The following is a 27358-nucleotide window of genomic DNA, read 5'->3' as shown; positions in this document are numbered from 1 at the left end:
CCATCCATAAACCCATCACAAAAAAAAAAATAATAATTTGTTATAAATACAAAAAACCCCGGATGGCTTTTAGTAGAATTTATTGCACAAAGGGCGGTGACAAAACACACTGGATGTTACTGTATTATAAGGAGAGAATAACAAAAAGGAATTCCATAGAATATTCAAAAGCACGTACATTTGTTGACAAGTTTAAAAAAAAAAAAAAAATTGTCATGTCAAGCAGTGGCAGCGAAACCAATCCGTGGGTTTGTTAGGGAAATTACATCAGTCATCAGTCAGGAAAATTCATGGGGAGGCAATAGTACACTAAGCACCCACTGGACACAACATTAGGTACACTTGCACACTTGAATCACACCCAAATACAATAAAGCCGCCTTTACAAAGATGCTCAATTGAAAGACATTCCAGTGTATTAGCATGGTAGTCGTTCCATCGCACTCGCCAGTGAAAAACTGAAATTATTTATTTTGTACATTTGAGTACTTCCTGATACAGCACATCAATACTTGATCAATATTGGTGCATCCCTGGAAATCTCAAAGGAACATTATCATCTTTGCAAGCGCATCCTTTGAGATACAACCCTTGTATTGGATGTGTACGTCATGATTTGGGTGGGAAAACGGGTTTAAAGCTGCGTCCAAAAAGGAAAATCATCTCTGTCGATTTGAAGGATCAAAGCAGTTCCCTGGAAACTCTTACAAACCACTAAGCAACGTTTTGTTTTGTTTTTTTTGCAGGAGTTTGCATGAGTTTGAGTCTTTGGTAGCACGTGAACAAAAAATGACGTCAGCATTCTTAAAACTCATTCAATCCCAGGCAGAGAGGAGTGTCTGAAAATGGCTGGAACTGAATGAGATTTAATTCAAAATAACTTGTCAGTAAGATTTGGTTACAAAAACACAAAGAAATACATTATTGGGAAAAGTCAAGGCAAGGTCGGAGCAGGGGTTAGTTCATTAAAAAAAAACAAACAAAAAAAAACACTTTTTTTTTTATGGCAACACGTTGACACAGTCCTGACTGCTTGACAAAAGGAAGGACAACGTATGCAAGCGGATCATCAGCAAGTATCCAAGTAGAGAATTCCGAGGGGAAGGCAGACAAAAGCTTTCCAAAAGGCACAGAGCTTCAGTGACGAAGAAGAGAATGATAAAGATGACGATGACGATCTCATCTATGGAAAGCCGTTTCAAAAATCATTTGGTCCATACACACTTTTATTTAGGACCATGTACTAGTACACTCTTTGTCGCACTAGGAGAACGACACAAAAAGGACATCCAGCTTAAGGTTTGTTTCCTCGTATGCTTTGAGTCCTCATCATCTACACGTTGGTAGCAGTGGGTTACTAGTAAAAATAAAGAGCGTACTAGTACACGGACTTTAAGCTGGATGTCAAGGATATGGAAAAAAAAAAATGCTCAAAGGGACTTTCCACAGAAGTGAGCTTGAGCTGGAGTGACGAGACGAGATGTTGTGTCATATCGGAGACGCGCGTCACTTGCTTGTTCCGCCTCATTTCATGAGCGCACACGCATGGTGGCACGACATGGAAGGTGAAGACCAACACAAGAGTCCCTTTCAAACTCTAGAATCTCTTTGCATGATTTCGAGGTGCTGTGAGTGTGCGTGAGCGTGTGTGTGTGTGTGTCAGGGTGGGCGGGGTTAGAGGAGGTTCCTGTTTCCGAAGATGTTGGCGGGGTCCACGTAGTCCTTGACGGACTGCAGCATGCCCAAGCCCACGGTGGAGACGGTCTGCCTCATCCACTCCTTGCGAAGTTTCCCCACTAGAGACGAACAAAGACAACACAAATGAACGTTCGGGCAGCTGCTGCTAATGATGAAGATGATGTTTCGGAAGGCTTACAGTAGTTTGGTAGTTTTTATTATGGGCTACTTTTATTTGGTTTGTATTTTTTTTTTTATTCACTAACTTTTAAATTGTTTTTTAGAGCAGGTTTGTTTGTTTTATTAATTTTTTATTTTTTTTTAATTCTTTGTTGTAGTTGCTGTTTTCTTAGTTTTAGTTTTTTTTTAATTATTTATAATCAACTGACTGCATACACGCATTTTGGCAAATGTGGATTCACATCATAGATTTTTTTTATTTTTTAAAGAAAATATTTTTGGCAGATTATTTGATTAAAGGTGTAACAAAAAACAGTAAGAATCAGAAAATCTATTAACAGTGTTTTGCGTGACAGCAAAAAAATAAATAAAAAAAATCTGGGAGCACTCTTGCAAAGTTCCCCCACCGCGGAGACAGAGAGAGAACAGAAATGAGTGGATGGATGAGGATGAAGAAGAGTGAAAGGGGGGGGTGGTTATGTTGAGAGCGGGATGGAGGTGGGGGGGGGGGTCGCAGGAGTGGGGGCACGGCTGATTGCTCTGCAGGCTGCTGTGAGCCAATCAATCTTGTGAGAGTGAGTGAATAAACAGAGGGTGATAAATGCTTTGATTCAGCCAGGAGAAATGTTTTGCATGGCGTGATTTATAGAGCTCAGCAGACTATCAAACTCATTAGGCCTCGTGTGTGTGTTCCCACAGGAGGATGAGGAGGGGCTGGCGGGGGCTCCCCCCCCACCCCTTAGTCCAATCATTCGTGCGTCCAGGGAGGCAAAATGGAGGGCGTGCAAAATGCACCAAAAGGTTATCTTCTGAAACTGAACTGCAGGTCCAAGTGCCAAATTTCGATCTACTGCAAGTCAGCGATTCCTGGTTCGATTCCAACCAGCTTGTCGTTGCACATTAAGAGGCGTAACGATTAACCGATAGCTAATTGATTATTAGATCAATTGATATATTTTTTTTTATAGCTGATGAATCGCATATGACTTTGAATTTCAACATCTCAGCAGCATATCTCTAATCTCGTTGCACACTTGAGTACAATGACAATAAAGGGATTTCTAATATATGTGATTTCTCGGTGTTAAATCAAACTTGAACTAATGTCCTGTTTTTCAATAAAGGCCTGCAAATGTAATTAATTGCCAAAAAAACGTCATTGGGTGACTTAAACCCGGCAGAGTTAATCCAGCCAGACAGTCAAAGCGAAAGTTGTGCTAAAGTGTCGCGGCATGGCGAGTGCTTTTCAATTTCAACTTTAGGAGAACGCGATCGTTTGGGAACATCTCAGCCTGAGAACAGGTGCTCCTCACTGCGTAAATACTTGAAAGTCGCAGAGTAATCACAGCAGATTAGACGACACCCCCCCCCTCCCCGCCCCGTGCCGATAGGACAAGCCCTGACATATTTGTTATTAGAGTCCAGCCAAGCAACCCAGATGGGGATCGGGCTGTGAGGGCCTCCTGACACAAGAGGGCAGACAAGAGGGGGGGTGGGAGGGGGATCACTGGGCGGGGCTCGGGTAGCACATGCACCTCCAGATGGTGACAGAGAGTGCTGCCCCATAACTTAAAAAAAAAAAAAACCCCCAAAAAACACAAAAAAAACGGTGCTCTCCAGGAGCGTCGCCTCCCCCCTTTCCCCTCCCTTAGGTTCCACCTCCGCGCCTCCTCCTGGGAAGGAGCGAAAACAGAAGGTGGCGGGACTGCATCATTGCCTCCATCAGCGTGATAATTTACACATCTATCTTGTCGCGCTCGCTCTCTCTCTCGCTCGCCGTCGCCATCAATCTCTGGCGAGCGGCCACGCAGCTGAGGCCAGCCGCAAAAGTGCGAGAGGTGCGGCACAACGCACCTTCCTTCCCGCCCGGGAAAAGGCTTTTTTTTTTTTTTTTTTTTCCTCCGCCGCGGCAAGGTAGAGCTCAGCTGAATCATGTCCACCTTTAGTGAGCACCGCACGGCGGAGAAGGTGAGGACGGAGGGCTCCTCGCCCACAAATGGAGGTCGAGGGAGTGAACGTCGGGGGGGGCCTCGCTCGCCCCCCTCCCCCCGCCCTCGCTCGCCCGAGTATTGATAGATGGAGCGGTGCGCAGGTGATGGATGCTCAGCGGCTCCACGCGACGGCTGCAGCGGTGACCCACTTGAAGCGGTGCTTTTCCAAGCGGCCATCCATTTTCTATCACGCTTCTCCTGTTCAGGGTCACGGGGGTCTCGAGACCAGCCCACATGAGTTTAAAGCAAGAGGCGGGGCGCGCCCTGGATTGATCACCCGTCAATCACAAGGATGACACGTAACACTACCGAGAGGGTGTCGGTGTTGGTTGGAGCAAAATTAGCACCAGTTATTTTTTATTTATTTTTTTTGTGTGTTGTCTTTGGCAGCACGGTGAGCTCATGGTGAACACGCCTGCCTCACAATTCTGAACACGAAAAAAACTAATTATTGCAATACAGCAGAACACTTCCTTCAACCATCCAAGTGCCACTTCCAAAAACATGCTTAATGAAAATAGCTGCGGTTTTATTCCGGAAAAGTACATTTATTATTCTAAGCTACTGGAACACTTTTTTTTTTTTTTTTTTTAATAAAGTTGTGACACACATTGAGTTGCCTCGTGTATGAAATGTGCTATTTAAAATAAGCTTTGCTTTTCCTAAACACTTAAACTAGAGCCCAACCGATCTGGACTTTTTGAAGCCAATTCTGATATTTGGCAGAATAAAATTCAGATAACCAATTCATCGGTTGAAAAAAAAATATGCAGAACAGTTGACTGTTTTACAATATTTTTGTCCTAGTATGTGTTTGCATTTTTGAGAAAATGTAGCTATTTTTCGGGCAGGCAGCAGTGGTTGTCTTTTGATGTATTGTGTTAAGAAAAATGGTTTTCACTGATTTTAAGGACGAGAATATCGTCCGATGAATTTGTTGTCCCTTACTTTAACATTCACAGTAACACAATGCTTAATTATAGAAAAAAATGAAAAATGGATCGGACAAGTTTAAAAAAAAAAAAAAAAAAAAAAAAAAACTCAGATTTTTGCAACCTTATTGCATTATGCATAAATTAAAAACAACTGAACTGAATTAGAAAATGTGCTACCCTTGAAAGTGTTCTGCATAAAGTCACACACATTGAATGGGGCAGCGGACGTGACAATTTCCCACCTTAAGAGTTCGGAACACAACTCTGACAACTATAGGAAAATATATTCCATCTTTTTGCAAAATATTTGCATAAAAGGGAACGCAAAATAAACGCCCGATCTTCTATGACGGTTCTCCTGAGGCAATTTTGCAGGGTCTCTGTGTGAAATCGACGCTTGACTCTTTGGCTAAAGTCGCTTGCTGGCGCTTGTTGGCATTATGTCGCGTCTCGCAGAGACAGTGGTGGATCGCTCGACATCCAAAAAGTGTATTTCCCGCGGTGCCCTCCAACCTGGCCATCCTTGACTACATCTGTTTGCTTTGATACACAAAAGCCAGCGCGAGTGGCTCCATTTGTCAGCGGCTGATTGTAGCCAGACAAACTGGTCTGTCCGCGGCCAGATAGCGAGCCCCGCCGTTATTAATCACAATTACGTACACGGACGGGCTCGCCCCTCCCCTTCCCCGTCACCTCCCCAGGCTGCTCGGGGTGGCCCGGGCCACCGTTTGGAGGTCAGCATTCGAGCGGCAACGTTGACGCTGGCCCCCGCCGCCACCGCCTTTTTATTAGCAAGCTTTTAATTTTGTAGCCTTCCCCGCCTTTGGGGAAAAATTGCAATTTAATATCGCGGCTGATTCGCTGCATACTGTTCTTGACAGGTGTGATGGATCGCCTGAAGTGATGTATGAAAACAGCCAGGCGGATGGCAATATAGATAAGGCGGGCGTTTCGCCGAGCCCCGAGTGGCTTGGCCGCCCTCCCCTGCTCACGTTTCATACGGTCGCGGCTGAGGTGATCAAATGGCTCGGCTCGCAGCTGCCGGGGCGCAGTTTGGACCCGTGAAGGTGGCCGAGACAAAAACGTCAATGATGTCCACGTTTGCGAAAGCGGCAAACTCGCGTAGCAATTTTAAAAAATGTAGCCAATGTGGGACTCCGAACATGATGATGGCAAGTGTGTGATTACTGCTCACGGCTGGCGTAACGGACGCAGTACTGAGGCTGGCCTGTGAGAGGCGGCATGCTACCGCGGATTCAGGCTGACGGAAAATACAACAAAAAGTCCAACTAGAAGAAGAAGCTAGGCTAACTGTTAGCTTATGTGCTAACTTCAGTGAAATCAAGTTGACTTGCATAATCTTGTTGAGACATCCAATAGTCAGGCGTCTAAATTTGAACAGAAAGGTGGCTAAACAATTAAAAAAAAAAAAAAAATAGCTTCTCACTATTCGTGCACCTGCGCAAATTCAAATTTCTGTCGAGATCCCGCACTGACTCATTCGAGACAATGTTGAGACTTGTGTGTGTGTGCGTATGAACTCCCGCCGTTATGCAAATAATCCACGTGAGCTCCTCCTTACCTCCATGGTGATGCGATAAACTGCCGCCGTTGGCAAGGATCTCCTCTCTAGCGGCGTGCTGAAAAGAAATTAAATATGGCACTTCAGTCATTCATCAGCAGCCGGCGAGCATATCGTGGCATACGGCAGACTAAATCAGGCACCTCCACTTGCTCATACACGTGCACCGGATCAGCGAGGCCCCGGTAGTTGAAGGCGAAATAAAAGTAGACGCAGGCACCGGCGTCGTACGTCTGAGTCACCCTGCAAAGCAAAAGCGGAGAATGGAAACATTGGAACGCGTTTGAGGGTTTGCATTGTGTTCCTTTCACATCCTATATTTGATATTTGGAGATTTGACAGGCGATGATGACGTTATTTGGCGTTCAGTCCTAAAAGCCCTCTGAGGCGCCGCAACAAGAATGGATTTAAATCAGCCGACTGAGAAATCTCAAAAAGCCAAACAACGCATCAGTTTTAATGTGCGTGCGCCCAAATGAAAATTCGTTTAAGTTGAGAGCAAAGCGGAGTCTCTGTCTTGCGGCCTCGCTCGCTGCCGGGGAGCCCTTGTTCATTTGACATGGCCCATCACCCGGCACGCTGGCAGCTTCAGAGGTTAAATGGACAAATCAATCATGTGACAGACCGCGTCCGGCAAATGAATAGCGCTGGCATAATCAGGCGGAGGCCTCATCTGTCCGTCGGCATAGAGCAGCCGCCTGGCTCGCCGTCTGTCTGTCAGACTCTTGGCTGAGGGCTACGTCCAAACCTTGTCACTGTTATGCCTTTTTTTTTTTTTTTAAAGAATCGAAACTGACCCCAAAAGTTGGGAATTGTAATTTACCTACAGACCACTAAATTTCTCGTGCAAACATAACAGATGACGGCACAGACAATCCATCGCCGTCACAAATGTTACCTGCATGTGGATAATGGCGGAAACTGGACTCCTTTGTCTTTACACTCGCCGACGATGCGAGCTTTGACATTCCGGCAGATGTCCAAAACTCTGAAAGTCAAGAGAAAGAGGAATTGTTTCTCTTTCATGGGCGACATTTGGCTGTTAAAAAGAAATGACAAAAAAAAAAAAAAGGGGGGGAGGAGGAAGTGGACTTGAAGATTGAAGCCGCCGCAAAATACGTTCCCACTGCTGCGGAAATGGCCGCCAGCATGTGCGGCCGCGTGGAGGATGTCTAATGAGCCCAGCGCCTGCGCTCGCCGCGTCCGCTGGCGCTCCCTGCGCCGCGCGTGTTACGCAACGCCGGGCGACAATGACAACAAGGACGAAATGTGCAATCTGCAAATCGGGCGGGACCTGCGGTTCAAGTCTGAGGGTTAGCAATATAGTTCCGACTTCTGTTGTTGATTAAAAATGCAGGGCAACACAGTATTTTGCAATCTGAAAAAAAAAAGGTCAGCAGGCATCCGAGAATTGTTTGTGGTCAATGCTAGAGCCTCCAATGTGTGGGGGGAAAAAAAAAGAAAAAAACAACAGCGGAGGCTTCTGAATGTTCCAAGTGGTTGTGTCGAGTACTTGAATGTGACAGGTAAATTGTTTATTTACCGGTCCCATGGCACAGAGGTCTCAAAGGATTCGCCAATCACGTAGTAGTCCATCCCCAAGTCCTGTCCAGAGAACGACATCAACATTAAAATCGTATACGTTCAGGTATGTCGGATACGTTAGGTTCAGTTCTTCACTAAACTGTTTACACTCAGCAATTAAATATTTATGTCGATCTGTTTATTGTTGTCCTCAAGGCAAATATGTGGCAAAAAGGGTGGAGTTGAGTAGCTATCTGTCAATCTACTCAGATATTCACTTTCGGTTTCCCCATCCCGCATTTGCTTTTTTTACTTCCCTTGATGGTCCAATAGGATGGAATCCAGTCATGAGACTAACACTCCAAATCAACAAACAATGCATGCGAGCACGTCAACTCAAGGGTCTGGAGGTCACATTCTGAAGGCTCCTTGTGTTCTGTCAGAGGCCCTGCCAAACAGCTGAGGGAGAAAAAGGAAAGAAAAAAAAAAAAGCCAGAGCGGTCACCCACCCGGAGGTAAGCGATGACAAAGGTCAACATGTAGCCCCGCTGGCCATTGTCCTCTCCGGCTGCCAGGCCGCTGGAAAAAAGATAACAGGGTTAATATTCAACTGCGGCTTTTGGGTGAGCCGCTCTCACGGCAGCTGCGTGCGAGCTTGTCAATCCAACAATGTGCAGATCAATGGGGCCGCGTTGTGCGCCTCGCCGCGGGTCAGCCGCACATCCATCACCTGCGGTGTGTAATCAAATTTTCATCTCGCACCCAAACTAATCAGGCCAAGCTCATTAGAAAATCGCTATATCGATTCCTGCCGTTTCCCGACACCAAAGGAAAATATCCCTCACGGAGCTTCACTTATCCATCACTGGCACTTGATCGTCTTTTACTGGAACTAATGCAATAAAGCTCAGGATGCGCTGTGCACCTGCCAACTTTCTTATGATGCAATTGCTGCTCATCGAAAAAGGTCAGTCCTCCAACTTAGCCAATGACAATCTAATAATCATGAACAATCAATACTCAGTATTGTAGCACCTACTTCTTCAGACCAAGACGACACAAACTGCTTTTTCACTATTAGAAATATATATATAAATATAATATCTTTATTTTCTTTTTCTTAAATATATTTTTTTATATATCTAATTATTTTATATCAATTTTTTTTTTCTTCCTTCTTTCCAGTCAACACTGTGAGGTGACGTAATTATAACTGAATGTTTCAAATTGGCCTAAATCATCTGTGGCGCATCCCAGTAAGCTTGATGTGTAACTGATTTCCCCCCCCAGGAAGACCTCATTGATCAGCGACCACAAAGGCGGGCCTGGCAGGAGGACATCCACAGGTGATCCATCACCGCAAACTAAGACAAACAACTGAGCGCAACACCAAGCCCAAAGCGTCCTTTTCACCGTTACTTCTACTTATGGCGGGTAAAGTTAAGCGAGGCGAGGGATTTCTTCGGAGGATTCCTCAGCCAGAAATATTTTTGTGACGTATGAAGGAGTAATAGAGCCAGACTGAAAAGTAATATTACAAAGACAAAGTTGTGATATCACAAGAATAAGTTACCGTGGTGGCATATTTCTGAAGAAAGCACTCATAATATTCCTGATTAAGTCTGAATTTGAAGTAACGATTTCTGAAATGTATTTCTAAATTTAAAAAAATACACTAAAAAAATAGTTTAACTCAGCAGCTGTCTTTCTTGAAACTTGAAAATGTAGCAATTTCTTTTTTAGGTGTCCAATATTATCAAACTCCTCATCTCAGGTGCATGCTTGAATCCGTGAAATGTACTATCGATCGATTTCAAAGTATCGAGGGCTCAAGAAGGCTACCGATACCTACCAGTGGCGCCCTCTTGTGGCCGTTTTACTATCAGGAAGTAAATGGCATGCATGCGTGACCAAAACATTTTTCCAAGCAAACTACAAACATGTCAAATGCAATTTAAAATGTCATTTATGACTCTCTCCACCTCTCAGAGTTGCACGTCGTCAGTGTGATATGAAGTAGGGCCGCTTTACAAAAGAACACTTCGTCTCTTATTTGGAGAACAGAATGTACCTTAATAAGACTCCTTTCATAGTGATGTGGAGGAGGAGGAATGTACTGACCCAAACTTTGCAGCAATGTCATAAACTTGCTTCTCGTGCTGCAGGACCTTTTCTCGGTCTCCCTCAAACAGCAGGGTGGCCACGCACAAGCGGTTCTGGTCGAAGCCTTTGAACTGACCATTTAAGAGGCAGAGGTTCAGTTTTCATGAGCGCCTGCAACACGCAGCGCTTGCGCTGGTGCGCTACCTTGGTGATGTACAGTTTCTTCAGGCCGTCCAGAAAGGAGGTGAAAAGTGACGACACTTGAGGCTTGAGGGCGTGACCTGCGGACGAGCCGGTCAAAGGTTAGCCATGAAGACAGGGACGAGGATTGAGTTACAAACATCAGTCGGCGCCTTACGCTGGCACCTTCCAGGAATCGACGAAAGCAGGCTGGTCAAGAGTTATTTGGGCACTCCAAAAAAAAAAAAAGAGGAGGAGGAAAATAAACGGCGACGTTTGAATAACTTGACAAAAGGGCGGCGATTGCTGGCGACAGTGACGATAAATCACAACTTTCTGAAGGGAAGCGGCAAGATCAGTCTTCCTCACGCACACATTTTTTTTTTATTTATTCCTGATCAGACACACAAAACGTGCCGGCGGACAAGCAAAATGAGAGCCCGGGGCCAACGGGACGGCTATCAATCAAGTCACGCGTGATGTCGCCGAGACTTAACACTTCATTTATTTCTCCTCGCGCATGCTCCCGTCTTTTTATCACTTAGTGGCCTAATTTTGTCAACTGTGAGGTTGGACGAGGTGTCTTTAGCCATGTCAGCACCCTCACACTGTTTAATTAATAACGCAACATCCACGATAGACGTCACGTCCACGTCGTATGATTTTATTTCTTAAGATCCTCCAATCTTTTGGTCTTTCGCATGTAAATGCTCGCGATGACGATCGCATTTTTCATCGTGAATGCGTCGACGGGCTCGACTCAATTGCACGTGTCGTCGCAATCTGAGAAGGCATCAATTGGTTGTACTCAACATGATGAGAAAGTGAGAAAGAAGCCACTAATAAGCCGGAGAACGTGAGTTTTAGTTATTAGTGGGAAAACCTGCTTGCTTCATCTCGCTCGCTTAAAGCTCAGAAGTGCCTACTTGGTGAAAAGCGGAAATCTAGGCGAGATAATGAGCTCCCCGGAGGCTTGACTCAGATCTCTGGTGATGCCAGATGCATTGGCCAGACCTTAAGGAGCAGCGTCATAAAACTTCAATGGAGTGACGACGTCACTTAGGCCGAGAGCCGGTTTTCATCTTGTCGCAGCGTCTCCTCAGGTGAAATGAAAATGCAACTAAAACGCGACATTCATGAATGGACTAAGATAAAAAGATGATTAGGTGGACGTCTCAAATTATAGATTGGATTTTGGAAAAAGGAACGTTTAAATAAGAAATACAAATAAAACGATTTCTACCCCCCCCCACAAAAAAAGAGGGGTTGAATACAACTTACCAAATTTGAATTGCTCATTATCCATGAGTCGAATAGATGCAGGAGCACACCTCTAAAATAATAAAGAAAAAAGAAAAAAATCAGTTTAAATTTGTCATTTTACAAGAAATGGTCAAACATTCAACCATATCAAACAAAAATCCTTTCGGCAAAAGTCGGAGGTATTACCAATTTTTTTTTTTTTTTTTTGTAAAATAGTGTAAAGTTGACCTGTTTGGCAACTTCTCGGAGACAAGCGACACCCTTCTCAAAGTTGGGGAACACCACCGAGCCGTATTTCTGATATTCGGGCATGGGTCGAATCTTCATTGTCACCTCAGTGACCACACCGAGGGTTCCTTGGGGGGTAGGGGGGAAAAAATAAATAAATAAAATACAATTTAAAAAAATCACTCGGATTATGAAGGAGACAAAAAGAAGTAAGTTAGGGCTAGTCATTTATATGAACTTTTTTTTTTGTTGTTTTTTTTTTTTAAACAGAGGGTTCTGGTTAATGTCTTGGGGGTCCTTGTGGTGACCTTTGTCTCACATTTCACTGATGCTGATCTGGTTTTTCTACAGGGGGGAGGAGGAGAGGGCAAGAAAGATTTATCAGCGAGAAGCACCAGGAAATAAATAAAGCAAGGCTCTCTCAAAGGCAGGCAAGGCCAAAGCCGCAGCACATTTACCGATAGAGCTCAACCTCTGACCCACCTCATGACCCCCAAAAAGTGGCGGCGTGAGAGAAGAAGCCACTGTGCACGCTTGAAAACGCAAAATATAGAAAAAGAAATAAGAGGGAGATGATAGTTTTAAAAACAGATTTAACGGAAAACGTGTTTTCAAGTTTGGGTGTTTGGTGAAAAAAAAAGAAGTTTTTGCTCCTTTACGCTCTGAGCGCCCTTCGCTAAAGGAGCTGCACTTGAAGGGACGAGCGTGCCTTCACGATGATGTTTTGGAAGATTGTGGACGAGTGTGAACAAAAGCCTCTTTATGAGATTTTTAAATACGTTTGTTTTCAAGAAAGACTGGGACCCAATTACCGCATATTTTTCAGCCTTAAAAGTTTTTGTGTTTTTTTTGCAACTGTTGAAAGCATGGCGTTTTCAAAAACGGTCATTTAACATACACATATTGAAAAAAAAAGATTTGCAAATAAATCAAGCCCAAACTAAAACCTCACAGTGTGCATTCTGCCACCAGCAGTTATTTTGGTCAAATGTTCCGTTGCTAGTGATAACCGTGGCAGGCGCAGCTCAACAGCAGTTAAAGGAGCATACTGTCCTCTCTCTCGAAAAACAAAAAAAAAATACAAGATCACAGGCAGTCTGGATCAGTGCGCACTGAAAGGTTCCTTTGTTACGCATGTCTGCTCGTGGAGTTTTTTTTTTTTTTTTTACTGGCCAATCTTTGGGATTGTGGACTCACTCGTACTCTAATTGCTGCTCTCATGACAATGTGCACGTGAAAAAGTCACGATGATGATCCAATCACATGCAACGCGCTCAACAGTGAATGCCATGAATGCATTTCTGCTTCTTGACGAGCACACGCGCTTACTCAGCCTGTTGTGGCCTTTAATGAAGTCTCAAACGTGACAAAACGAAGCAGATGCTTCTGCTCCCCAGAGGCAAGCGTGCCACAAAATTTACTCAAGACGCCCGAGGCTCCGCCCTCTATGGATTCAGATCGGAAGCTTGAAGCGTTCTGTTTTCTTCTGAAACTTTTCTTTACCTGGCGGAGGTCAAATGTCTCGATAAATCTTGGCAGCAGTTGCGACGCATATTTTAAGCAACAACAAAAATTGTTAAAAAGTGTTAGATTTTGTGTTGTTACCATAATCACCCCCCCCCCCCAAAAAAAACCTAAAAGACATATTTTTAAAAATTTAATACTTATTATTTTCGCATGCGTACAGGGCCACGGTAGAAAGTGGCTGTGGAACCAAGGGTGGCCTACCGTGATTTAGACAAAAGCAGTGCTTTGCCACCATCTTGTGGCATCTGCAGGAAATTATAAACTCATCGCAAGTGGCAGGTGTCAATCATGCTTTGATTTTCACAATTCACAGCCCCAAGTCTGCGTACCCATTTAAAAAGATTGTAAATTAAATGTAATTAACGGTTGTGGCGCACTTAATGAAATGTTTCATCATTTGACAAAGGCGGCAGGGCAGAGTTGAAGGTTTTGGTACAAGGCAACAACGTCAGGGTCGAGTTTGGATGCCAGGTGCAAATAGTAGTCAGGTCAAGGACGGGGGGGCACTGCAAATGTGTGCGTAAGCATGAGAATAATCCTCATGTTGCCGCTTTTCATTCGGACAAGACTGGACACAGCTGCAAACGCCCTGACGGCACGACGAAACGAAAACGAGAGCGCACCTTCAGATCCCATGATGAAGTGGTGAACGTCCGGCCCTGTGGACATGCGAGGGCCCTGGCAGCTCTTCTCAATCACCCCACGTGGAGTCACCATCTTGACGTGGACGACCTTTTCCCAGCAGAGGAAGCAAAAAGGCTTCATTTAGACAGAAATATGGTTTCCCCATTTTGGTTTACAAATTAGAACCATCGCTCCACGCTATGTGGGAGCACTCATGCTGTGCTCTTTGTACTTCAGAGGGCGCGAGTGAAAATGTTTGCCAAGTTGTTCCCTTCTTTGGGGCCGATGAGCACGCACCAGGTCTTCAATGTTGCCGTAGATGTTCTTCTTCATGCCCGACGCTCGGGTTGCCACCCAGCCCCCAACTGAGCTGAACTCCATGGAGTCGGGCTCGTGGCCTGTGCAGTAGCCGCTCTCGTTAAGCTGACAGAAAACAAAAGGGAGCCGTTCAAAGTCAAATCAAGTGCCACTTGTGACATTTCACACGACGTGATCATTAATTCATTACTATAATGATAGACCAAATAAGTACAATGAGCTTTTTTTAAAAAATTGATTTTCCAGGACAAATCATGTGGTTCTTCTGCATTATAGTGAGACATGTGGCATCCATTTTGACGAAGGTTGAAGGAAGCGAGTGTGGTTACTTGGCCAGTCCCAACATGTGCTTACGTGTCACTGCTGTGGGGGATGAAAAGCTTCAGTTAATGCAAACAACCTCCACTAGAGGGCCTTAGGGGGAAAAATGTGGTTCAAGTCCTAGCTCCTTTTTTTTTTTTTTTTTGTTTAAACAGAAAAAAGGCCTCCAAGCCATCTTTTTGTTTTTGTTTTTTTTATGTATGATGACAAATACTCCATCCAAGTGGCTCCGTCTAAACACTGAGGCGTCACGCAACATGAAGCGTCTTTTGGAGTCTCTTTTCCTGTTAAGCACGCAAACGACATGACTGCACTCACCTGACGCTCCAAATCCTGACCAATGATGCCGGCTTCCAAGTGGGCGGTTAAATTTTTCTCATCGATCCACAGAATGCGGTTCTGCGAGGGGGGGGACATTTTTGTTTTACACCATCAACCTATTCAAAGTAATGTGTTTGTGTGAGCGTGCGAGCTAAACGCGCGCAGCACGGTCATAACATTCAGCTCCCCCAGGTTCAACTCAATTTAAGATCTCATTTCAAATATACGCTTCTTATTTAGGCCGCTAAGCGCTATGCTGGGGTCTACCTGCGGGGGGTCACCGCGCCCCTCCTGCGCCATCAATTACACTGCAGTGGTAATAAAGTTTATGTTCCTGCTTTTGCACACCGGGGCCACCGCACCTCCAACCTCTGACCTCGGCAACAAAGCGCTGGTGGGACAGCAGCATATTTATCGTGTTCGCGCAGTTCAAAGGGACAACACTGTACTGGATATTTGCTGTTTTATATTCTGTTGTAAAAATGAAACGTTATCGTGTCCACGTGAGAAAGCTGGATTTATTTATTTTTATTAAGATGAATGGATGCTGCCAACGTATTATATTTGTGTTATGCTACTTGCAGCTTATTGCGTTTGTAGAACACGGCCACGACAGTTACTATGATGGCTTTTCCTGCTGAAAGGAAACGTGTGAGGAATGCACCTTAACGAGTAGTTTCTTTTTTTACTAACGGCTAAACAAAAGTAGGACGTGTTAATCTATTTCAAACACCAAATTGGGAAAATCATAAGCAGGGGAATCATTATTTACCAAATATTTTTTCTTTATGAAAAACAAGCTGATTGTAAATAATTACTATTGCAAATTCAATTCCGACGTAACATCACAAGTGTAATAAAATAAAAACTGTACTTTATTTCATGTAAGATTGCAGAAAGGAAAATAAATCACAATGTTTATAAAGTGTAGAGAGGTTGAGTCAAGGTCAAAACTTATCTGATAAGATATTTCGCCATTTCCGGTACATACCATCTGGGAGGTATCCAGAGAGACGATACAGCGAACTTCATCTGCAGGACACTCGAGAGCACTGGAGACACTTGTGCCTCCTGCATTTGTGGAGGGCACATCGAAAGCATGGAAGATGAATGGAACACTCAAGAGTTATGCACAAATCTTGGAAATAAAGTCAGGCTATTTATTGGCAATAGTGCAGAAGAAAATCATTTTTTGAAAAATACAATAGGAGGAGAAAGCAAAAGAAAATACTGTTCGGCTATCATGTGAGTGCGTAAAATGAGGCGAGTGGCGCTTTGAAAACTCACCTCCGTATGGGATTAAACAAACGTCGTGTTTGCACGCCAGTTCTACAAGTGTGACAACGTCATTGTGGCAGTCTGCAAAGACAGAAGAGAACGTCTTCAAAATTGGGGTCATCGTGATTAGATGGATGTTCCCATTTAACCTCCTCCATCGCAAACATAAATGAAGTCTCAAAGAACATTTGAAAAGAATCGAAATATGACAGAGGTGATAAATTGTGTGTTTGTATTGGCAGGGCCATTAGCGAAGGAAAGCGCCGGCAAAACAGGGCGTGTATTCATTTGCCAGAGGCTTTTTCTTTTTCCGGGTGGAGTGCGACAGCCTGAAGTGGCGCTCTTTGTGGTGAGGTGATCCGAAACGATACAACAAATGTGCTGCGGCGGCGTCAGGTCACAGGATGCACTTAAGCAGGCTGAAGTGTTTTGGGCAGCAGCGAGGAATGCCTGCGTGGCGCTACGGGCTGCTGACTGACACACACGAGACACGCGGACACTCTGGAAATGACCATTTTCGCCAAATTAACCCCACACGAAAACAAACAGCCTGTCTTGGAGGCGCACTGGACAATGTATGCAACGTCTCTCGTGGAAGTGAAGGGAACAATTGTTCAGAATTGTCATGAAACGAAATCAGTGATTGCTACGATCTCATGTCAGAAGATTATCTGTTGTGGATGCAAAGCAACAAAATGCAACTGATCCTGTCTAAACCAATTTGAAAATATGAAAAGAAACAGGCAAATTTCAATTGCTGCCAAATATCCATTCGGGATTAGATTCCGTTATAATTTTAAGAATTGACAGCGATATGACGCCATAATTGTCTATTGCAGATTAAATTTGCCATTTTAAAATTTGTATTACTTTTTTTTTTTTAATAACTTTGCCAAACACACTTGCAAAACTACTTGCTCATCATTAAAGTCTGAATAAAACTCAGCTTGATATATTTCCCACGCCCTGAGGCAGGGCTGCTAAAAAGTACAGCAGGGGTCTCCAATCTTTTGGAGAGCTAATTTAGCCAAATGAAAGTCTCCGGTGCGACTTGTGGTTTATAGTTGTGAGTGGTAACATTTACGATACGATTGCATTTGCATAACATATTTCCCCAGTGGTCGGCTCCTACGACGGCCACGTAACCGCCAATTTCAAATCCGTCACAGTTTATCACAAACTTACGCCGTGATAAGAACGGTAACTATTTGGAGGAATCTTTACTTATAGACCATCAAAATAAAGCAATTAAAAGTGCTGCTGCCTGTTTGTCTCTGAGCGTACGCCGCCTCTCACCTAAAGTCAGCGAGGACAGGCTCCAACTCAACGATGAGCCGAAAAGAAAATGGAGGACTGGAAGGCCGGATGCTTCGGCAACATTTTGGGGAGCTTCACTCCGTCAAAAAGAAAAGTGGCACCTTGCTGCGATCTTGTGGACAATTATTACTACTTTCCGGATGTTCACTTTTGGCAGGACGACTCAGTTTTCGTTTTCTCGACTATATGCATCTATTCTTTGGCCTTTTGGGCGGGATGGAATAAGGTCAGACATGACATCAAGATTCAGCATCATCCATCTGACACTTTTTTATGAAGCCGACACTCACACATATTAATATCGCAGCCTCGGAAAAATTTTTTAAAAAAGGACGAATGATTGAAAATGGGACTGCCCTAAAAAGACATGGGACAACTTTGAAACTCACTTGGCCACACCACCACATCCGGAAGGCGACCAAATCTTCCTTCTCGCATGGCAAAGATCTCATGTAAGCAATGCCCTGCGAAAGACATCAGACGAGTGAGCAGCTTGATCACCCCCTCCCAAAAAAACGAAAAAGAGAAGCGCGAGTTCTCTCCCTGCGAGCGTTACCGTGGCTACGAAATACGCGGTCCTCTGCATCGTGAGAGAAGGGAATACCAGATGATTTCAAATCGTCCACGAAGGGCTTGTTCAGAGTGGGAGCTTGTACGGCGGAGCTGTTCAGGAGGGGCTGAGACAAAACAAAACATTGTAATTTACTTGGAGAAGTTACTGCGGATAGAACGAGAGAAGAAAGGAAGAGCGCTCACCGTTGCGGGAGTTTTGTGCTGCAGACTGGCTCCAAATGTGCTTTCAAACCAGTCTTTCAGGCCAGGGATGATCATCCCACTCAATCTATATCTGGATAGAGAGCAGGAGGGCACACAGTCTAAAAAAGTGTCTTTTTGTTTTTGTTTTTTAAACTGATAAGCTCACCAAGAGAAGTTAGGCAACATCCTGTTCCGTTCGATTAACTCTATAAATAGCTTTCATCATCTCATGCATGTCACTCATGTTCTTCCTGAATTCAACTGTCACTTCTTTAGGGACACTTTCCATTTCCATAAGTGGTATATTATACATGGTGTCACAAAAAAATATGAAATTAATTTGTAGGTTAATGGCACACTCCAAATGAGCACAAATTTTAATGAATTTTTTTTCCTCCACGGCGATAGAAAATCACAGTAAGCTCTCGCTACCGTACTTGTTTTTCCATGCAGCTAAAACTCAAGCGAAATTCAATCAGTGTATTTTATATTATATAAATACACATTTATGAAAAATAAATAGGGCACTGATCAATTAATAAGTTTTAATTAAAAAATGAGGCAGAATTTCATTCCTAAACAGAACATTTCATATTATTGTAAAACAGGAACATTAAGCAAAATGTGAACATAAACACGGTGCTTAAATGAAGAGGAATACAAATCAGTCCTTACATAATGATTATTGCATTTTCACAAAAAAAAGTTACCCCAAAAAAAAAAAAGGGTTGAAATGAAACCATTCAAAACAAAGATTAAATGCAAATGTATCACATTCTAAACATGATCAGGCTTTCTTTAAAGGAAGCGTAACCAGCGCAACGGTCTCTTTCTGGAACCAACCTGGAAGTTCCACTTTGACTTTGCATCTATGAGTCAATTATTACAAGAATGAGGTGTTCTGGAGAAGTTGAGCAAATCTTCCGTTAATGTGCAACTATGGCTGCGAACCCAATAGCACATAGACAATCACTTCTACACACGCGCCACTAGATGGCAGCAATGTGACGTCACTAGATTGTAGGCTGGCAGAGCGAGGGAGGGGAAAGTGGATGATGAAATGATTGACGCAACACGCCCCCAAGATTACAGTTACATGAGAATATGAGAATCCTTACACAAGATGGTCACGTGAGCGACTGAGATACCGTGTCGTTTGGCCTCGGGAGGCATTGTGGAGCACATACAAAAAGCGCAGATACTCTTACTGCACCTTTTGCCAGTGAATTCCGCTTGGCCTTTCTTATTGAAGAGGAACCTTGAATCGCTGTAGCCCCAACCGTTCCACTTCATGATCTCCTGCCTAAAAGAAAATATAAATCAAACAATGACATAAGTGATGGTGAACGGTTAATGGCGAGATGTTTCAACATCTGTAATAGTTGAGGGGGTGGGTGTCTTTTAAAGCAACAAGACACGGTAAATACGGCTGATGATCTGATACCTACTCCCACAAAAGGCTGACGTCATTGCAATCTGATTGTACTCAGCCATTCTAAACTTTCCATCCCATTCAAGGTGGGCCTTTTGATCGTTGGGGAAGTTAATAGTCGGAAAAGTAGCAGACAGCCACACCCAACCACCTTCTACGGAGACATTCACGGACATGCTGCGAATATAGTTGCCGACCTTTAAGGTTTTAACTCCCTGAGGTTGTACAGATGGGAATGACACCAAGTGATATCTTTTGCACCGATTCCGAATTTGTCATTGTTGTTTGTCTCGCTAGCAGATCAGGTTTTTGTAATTGCAACACTAACATAGTTTGGCAAATTTATGAATTATGCAATTCAACAACAGGTGCATTTTTTTTTTCTCAGAAAGGTCATCGCTATAAAGTACAACTCAAGGTAAAAATCTGCATTGTCCATGGCATTTATAGGTCAAACTTTAAAAAAAAAAAAAAGGAAATGCATCATGTAAAAAAAAAAATATATATTTTTTTAAAAGTACATTCAAGAACACATACGGCCATCTCTGATTAAAATTTGCTGTTGACCAGCGTTATCGACAGCACCAAAATTTTGAGGCCTCCTATAAAATGAGGATGCATGACATCACACCAGCGTGCCTATAAATTCTCATTTAATGCAACTGCTTTCCCATTTTGTCGGTGACAATATACAGTACAACGTTTTCAACAAAGGGGGAGGGGTGCTTCTGTCTCATGCAAAGAAGCCGCTGCTCACCCCGACTCTCACAGGGCTGAGCCCGTGCTGAGGATGCTTGCATGTGTTACCATGACAACTTGGCAGTGATGACAGCAGGCGGCCGCCTCGTCTAAAAAAGAAAACTAAGCGCAAACTAGGTCTGAGCGATTCTGAAAAATAATCTAATTGTGATTTTTCTTCCTCATCTCCAGTCAATCTCCACACAGGAAGGCCGGCGCCAAAAATCGAACCCTGCACCTCTGAACTGTTAGGCTGCTAACCAGTCAACCACCGCGCCACTAATAGCAATTCAGTATAGTCATTAAAAAAATACAGAATTAAAAATTACTATTCTGGAAAAATTACTTCCCATATTTGAAACTAGAACAAAAAAAGTCTTTGGAACATGGCTTCACACACACTGAGGGGGGTTTTACCCCAAAAAACTGTGCTGTCCAAAGCCTAAGTGGAATTTCTCAAACACACACGACCTGAGGTCAATGACCTCACATCCACCAATTATGCTGCTGATAGAAATGTAATATTCTGTGCAGAATGTGACGTCATCGGCAAAAAAAGAGAAAATGAAAGCATAGGAGGATTTGATGAAACTTTTTTATGAGTAACTCAGCCAGGCTTCTTGTGTTTATCTTTCATTGAACCAGACAGCTTAACCAGCATGTCGGGATTGTTTTCCAGTGACACCATTTAGTTACTTGCCACACCAAAATGCAAACAAGGAAATATACCTATATAATAGCAAAAGGGGGGAAAAAATGTTAAATTGGAAAGGGATAAGATGAATATTGCAAAACGGCCCTACATTAAGTCTTTTTGGACCCATATTGGGGTGGCCCTACCTACACTGGCCTTCTATGTTTATGACGTCATGCAATAAGTTGCAATAACAATTTTAAAATGTGTGTTTTTACACTGTATTATAAAAGGCTTCAAGAAAATATTATTTCTGCATTGTGGATTTTTGGGCATGTTGCATGTTAATTTAAAGTTGTCCAAATGCTTTAAATTTCAGCCTCTCAAAAGTAAATATCCGATTTCAGCAGTCCTCCATGAAAGCAGATTGATCATGTTTGCGATGAATCAAAATAAAACATTTGCTTTTACTTGAGAAAAAAATGCTCGACACATTTGATTATTTTCTGTGACAGAACAAACTGCATTGTATTTAATTTATGTTTGTGCATTTAATATACTGTAAATTTAAATTGAATTCTATACTTTGTTGCGTTTGCAGTATTGCTACAATGTGACACTGAGCAGAACACTGTACAGTGATACGGGGCCAAATTCTTTTTTACACTGAACTGCAGCTGTTGAATCCCTATTCGACATCAGATGACAGCTCAATCCATCCGAGGTTCCTTGAACGCGACTCAGCTGCCAATAGGTTGAAAGTCAGACCACCGTGACTCTTGGCCAATCACATCAAGCAAATGAAGCCTAAGTTGGATTCACTGACACGTCTTTCGGTTGTCAAACTAATCTCGCAATAAAGTCGCAAAAAAATGACAAAAACAAACTAATAATTTATCGTGTGGATAACAACACCAAGTCCGACAACATCGTTTTATATTTAGCGAACGCTCAACACAAGTGAAAGCGTCGCAAAATGTTTCGACCATTGTTCGATGTCATTTTTTTTATCCTCGATCAAGAGAAAATCGGAAAGTTCAATAAAACTAACTTCGTTTAACCGGATCAATAACATCAAGACAATCGATGTGTTGCACAAAGCCGCACCCACCCAGTATCAGACCAGTGCTAACAATCAGTCTGGCCAAAACCGTTTTTCCACGTCTCACTATGGAATTTGCGTTCGTCTGAAAGGTAAATAAATCACGCAGAAGGTCACCGCCACTCTCTCTTTTCGGCTTTTATGCTGCTAGTTTCACCGCTTAAGATACAGCGGATGTGTATATCCCCTTCAACCCCCGCTCCATCACAGCCTTGTACCTCCTCCTCGGCATGGTCCTGTTCTCCTGCAGGGTGACATCCGCCTCGCTCCCCTGGGCTTTGCACTCGGTGGCTACAATGGCGGAACCGCTATCCACCGGTGCTCGTAAATGCCCCGCAATTATCGTCAACCGCTGCTGAGCGACCCGTATGCTGTTGGAGCCGCCACTGTCGCTGCCGGACGCCATGCTGCTTCCGTGTTGGTGACGGGAGTGAGCAGAACGGTCATAAGGTTTAGGAGGGAAGTGTGTGGCGTTCAAGGGGATCTAGGAAAAAGCCACATTTTGGTATTTGACCTTTTAGAAAATGTGTTTTCTACACGGCGTTTTGCCTTATATTCACCAACTGTTTGTTGGTTAATTATGTATATATATATACCAGGCACCTAATTGAATAAAAGTATCCGAGATTATAATCATTCGAATGACACTTAATGTACTATAAGCGTGGTTAAAGATAAATTAAACAACACTGGGATTTTCGAACCGCGGCAGCCCCCTTTTGAATTTATTCAATAACCTTTCTCTGCTAATATTTAAACCGGTGGTTTCACACACGATTGCAACATCTACCACAAACGAGGACTTGAAGCCATCGCGATAGTTTTTTTTTCCCAACATGCTTTGCGACACACATATGCTCAATTCTATGAAAGGACTGGAATTACAGGACTGTACAGCACATTCGTTTTAAATGCACATGTGAGTCAGTACAAAATGTTCTTTACTTCAATAAATAATGGATGATAAAACTATATATTCTTTTTCCATATCCACATAAATGTTGATAATTGAATATAAGACCTGTGATACATCACCGAGAAGGGTTTTAAAAAAAAAAAACAGCCCATTCAGTTGTCTGTTTTGATTATATTTAATTGCACAAAAATTACTAACTGGAAAGTCATAAATGCTTTTTAAAAGTGTTCAACATACTATGGACAAAAATGGTGTCATTTACACAGTCAAATCTTTTCTTGTCTTGCTTGATGTGCCGGTGGCTGGGTTAGTAAACCTCAAATTAACCTGAACCAACATGAGTTCGCTGTTGACTTTTCTACCTCACCTCCACTGAGGCACTAGACCAGCATGACTACTGTTTCCATATGGCACCATCCAGCAGCGGTTTAAGTAATGATTTCACAGATACAATCACCATCAATCGTACAATCTAATTAAATCCAGGTTCAACAATGAATCAAATGGACAAAATGATTGAACATGCAGATGAACTTTATTTCTGCGGGGGAAAAAAAAACAAAACACAAAAAGTGTATCAAATACCCAGTGGCTTGAGGACGTACTCCCCGTATGGCCCCGTAAAGATTTAACTCCCAAAACAAAGTTCTGTAATGCACTGACTGCGAGCAGTGAGAGTCTGAGTGTATCACAGAACTTTATTTGGAAAGCCACAGTGCCACCTCATACGTTTGTCTTCATCCAGCAGAGTGACATGGAGCTCGCTTAACCTGCAGAAAATCACAAGAACGGCCATATGTTTGTTTTACTTGAGTACACGTTGAATATCCGTGCATAAAATTTCTTTTTTTTGGGAGGGGGGGGCAGTGTGTAGCTGTGGCGTGAAGGCTCCATATGGAATGGGCCTACGAGGTGGCTGAGAAGTCTAACAGCAGGCAGGTAGTGCAGCCCAGATGGGATTCTGTATCATATTTGCAGTTGTTTAAAAATTATTTGTGCAATTGTAACCATTTAAAGTTAATTGTTAAATAATCATAGTACAACAATGTCTCTTTAACAGCCTTGGTTCCACTTGTAGCTTCTACCTTTTGAGCCTTGAGGATTCAACAGGCCTTGGCAAAGCTGATTTCACCTAGTCAACTTGTTGACAGTGTAAAAAAAAAAAAAGTGCACAAGGTCAGCAAAGCTCCTGTTGACCATTTTCAAACAGTCATTTAGGAACACTTGCCACTTTAACAGCATTCACTTGACAGCAACTTTTTGGGAGATTTGAAAAGACACAACGTCACCTTTCAATCTTAACATGCAGAAACACGGCACGCCAAGGGGAAGAACATACATCAAGTGGCTTCGTAAGTAGCCATAGTGGAGCCATACTGTACCTGAGAGGTAGACATAAGCGGTCAGCTGCAGGAGCCAAACAGTCTGCTTGTAAAAATGCACCGAAAAGCAGCCAAGTGAGAACGTTGCAGGGCCACCTCGAGGGAGCGATGCAAAGCCACTCTTTCTTTGCTGCACTTGATGTGCTGACGTGCAAAAAGCCATTCAAGTCGCGAAGAGGCTGCTGGTTCGGTCGCCGTCGTTTTACCTTTTCTTCTGCCTGGCCGCCTGCGAGCGCTGCGTGCAGTTGACTCAATGCAGCTGGAAGAATGTCGACGTGGAGCTGCCAAACGTGAACGCGTGCACATGAGCGCGCTTCACAGGAGAGCATGCAGGGCTGGGGGTGAAAAAAAAGAGAAAGAAGCTTTTTTTTTCTGCGTGTGTGTGTGTGTGTGTGTGTGTGCGTGTCAATGCACGCCAGTGGGCTGCACTTTACTGTGGGTTTCTTTGCATAGAGATGACAGAGTCTGTACTTTTTAAGTTTATCTTATTCTGTGAACTCCTGTAAAAAAAATTAAATAAAAATCTGCTACCATATTTCTGTAACGTTTTGACAACTGTCTTACATGTCAGAACTCATTCATGATATTATTAGTATCACCATTTGCACAATCAAATCATAGGATTCAATATATAATTCAAGAGCAGTGACTATAAGTCTACACATCCCTGTTCAAAGTGAAATCAAGATAGTCTGTTTCAAAACGTGCACAACTCAATTGAAAAATAAATGGAATCTTTGAGAAGAGCTTGGAGGAAATAAAAAAAAGGTCCATAAGAGTAAATACAATAAAGCATGACTGAATTACATAGCGAATCAAATGGTAATCTAATCGTAAAAGTGACACAATGAATTTGATTGTACATCATGTGTATTACATATGAGTGACCTTAAAGGGGAAGTCAAGTCAAAAAATTTCTTTACCATAATATGCTGATTGCTCTAGTCTAAACACAGTATTTTGATTAGGATTGGTGGAATATGAATTTAAGCAGGAAAGTTCCCCTGGTTTTAGCCCTCTCAGGGGGGCGTCCATTTTGCCTTGTAGTCTCACTTGCTGTTGGCTGAAATGGACATCAGCTTGCCGGCATCACATGAGCAAAGTCAGTAAATAGGAGAGCCGCACAGGGAAACTTTGGGATGTTCGCACCAAACGGGTCAGTGTGAACACTGCCGAGAGACCGAAACTGTGATGATTAACTGAGAAAAACGTGGCGGCGAGAAGGAGCATGGTGGAGGAAATGAACAAAGCAGGAGTAGGAGGGAATGGAATAAAGGACTTGTTGGAACGGAGTAACAGTGGGAGAGGCAGTATGGGTCTGAGTCTTCGGAACTGTACTCAAGAAAATAATGTAACTAAAGGCCTTTTCACTCTGCACTTGGTTTTCTTGGTGTTCGCCGAAGGGGAGCATGCAAGAATGACAACGCCACGGTGCAAGCTTCCAATATTTGGAATTGCTAGCATGGCAGCCAACCAGGAAGTAACAGCGAGGCTTTTCCCGCTGCTTGGTTTATTACTGTTAGAACTCTAAAATTATTTCGCTAGCCCCTCTCCTATCGACTGCGCCTTCTGACGTCAACACGTTGCCGCTCTCGAATTTTTCAGATTCCCACCAAACGACCTGTACTGCACCGTGACACAGCATTTTTTTCTTCATGTCCTCGCAGCACAAACACGGGCTCCGTAAATGGCGTACGGCATGTTGCTAAGTGCAGTGTGAAAAGATCCTGACAGCATCAACTATGTGGATGCAAATTGGAAAGTGAATTCTGATATTTTTGTCTCATTACATCACGTTTGAAGATTGTTGACGTAAACGTGCAAAGATCCAGAAGTATGTCTACTCAATTGCGGTGACCAAGCCAGTTTTTCACCATTTCAGTTTTCCTGATTTTCTGAGCATGTGCACTCTGACGCCCAGAATGAGCCGCCCCTCCCCCACTCTATAAGAACTGAACGCCTTTGTTTGCATCAGTGACTATCACACGCAATTGTGAATTACTAATCAGTTTCTTGGCCCATTTCGACCACTCCAGCATGCAGTTAGCTAAACTAGCTATGCCTAAAACCCGAAATAAGCACTTTCCTCGGATGCCACAATTTACAGAACAACTTTGGGTTGTTATTACAATTCCCAAGCGTTACATATTAAGCAAGGTGGTCACGTGTTGGATGAGTCCGCCGCCTGTTCATGGCGTCCGCAAGTCCGTTAGCCCACAAGCTAGCTGATGGCTAGCGCCTCTCGTTGTGACGCAAAAAAGCCCTGCGATTACCGGGTGAGATATATTTCAGACAGCCGATATTTTTGGCTGCTCAATAGATGTAATACAATTGACTAGAGTTGTGTCGACATATGCCAAACATCAAAAACAAGTTTAAAATAGCTGGCATGTCATTACTTGATATTTTTTAGTTCTTACTAACCTGCTTTGTTGGGGCTGCCCGATATTGAACATTCTTAAAAAGCGGACAATTCTAAATACCATAGTTCTATTTTTATTAGGCTAGTTGGAAGGAGAAGCAATTTTATTTGATCCTTTTTTAATCTCCACCTTATACCTACACCAAGAGTCAGTTACCGTTACGTTAAAAACAGAATACATATTTTATTTGTCAGTGAAATTGAAAGAGAGGCAAGACTTTCCCTCCATTACTTTGAGCAAGCGTTCCACTGGCTACTTTTGTTTTTTAGCTATGGATTACTGTTTGCTCAAAGTATTTGATTTGGTTCATCAGAGAGCCATGTCTCTCGAGACTTGTCACATGACACTGCTTCACCAGTCCTACGCAACCACCAGTTACGTTTGACTCCCTTTCACCAATTGAACAGCTTTCGAGAGTCACCTGACAGTAGCAAGTGTCCGTGGCCCCGAGAAGCAGTTTTCAAATTGGGTCATTTTTATGAAGCATGACGGAAATGACAGAGAAAACAACAGCATGCGACTCATGAAAGAGGCAGCACGTCCATGGCTTCATGTTTTTCATGACAGACTATGAAAAAGAACACACAGTCATCTGCGTCTGCCTAA

The 27358-nt window shown here is 43.2% G+C and overlaps 1 protein-coding gene across 1 annotated transcript; it reads right to left on the bottom strand.

The window, feature by feature from the left end:
• Positions 1-63: 63 nt before the first annotated feature.
• On the bottom strand, positions 64-22486 carry agps (alkylglycerone phosphate synthase). The gene is made up of 20 exons (XM_088315632.1): positions 22250-22486; positions 19339-19428; positions 18126-18216; positions 17926-18046; positions 17759-17833; positions 16062-16133; positions 15766-15845; positions 14772-14852; positions 14112-14237; positions 13814-13922; positions 11664-11791; positions 11454-11505; positions 10197-10273; positions 10011-10123; positions 8399-8468; positions 7909-7970; positions 7264-7353; positions 6509-6608; positions 6366-6423; positions 64-1796 (listed from the first exon to the last, which is right to left on the bottom strand). The coding sequence occupies exons 1-20, from the start codon at positions 22435-22437 to the stop codon at positions 1675-1677; spliced, it is 1905 nt and encodes a 634-aa protein (XP_088171758.1). The 5' UTR covers positions 22438-22486; the 3' UTR covers positions 64-1674.
• Between the last annotated feature and the right edge of the window lie 4872 nt (positions 22487-27358).

Source organism: Idiotropiscis lumnitzeri, chromosome 14 (assembly GCF_059441095.1).
Source record: "Idiotropiscis lumnitzeri isolate Australia: NSW breed Sydney's pygmy pipehorse chromosome 14, RoL_Ilum_1.0, whole genome shotgun sequence".
NCBI classification, from domain to species: Eukaryota; Metazoa; Chordata; class Actinopteri; order Syngnathiformes; family Syngnathidae; genus Idiotropiscis; species Idiotropiscis lumnitzeri.
Note: the sequence above shows the minus strand (reverse complement) of the source record. Positions and strands in the feature narration are given on the sequence as shown.

Coding starts and splice junctions, on each gene's coding strand:
- agps (XM_088315632.1), bottom strand. CDS start 22,437: ATGGCGTCCGGCAGCGACAGTGGCGGCTCCAACAGCATACGGGTCGCT. Junction 14,238..14,771: donor GTCAGGATTTGGAGCGTCAG/GTGAGTGCAGTC, acceptor GTTTTCTGTCAG/CTTAACGAGAGCGGCTACTG. Junction 10,124..10,196: donor AGAAACTGTACATCACCAAG/GTAGCGCACCAG, acceptor TTAAATGGTCAG/TTCAAAGGCTTCGACCAGAA.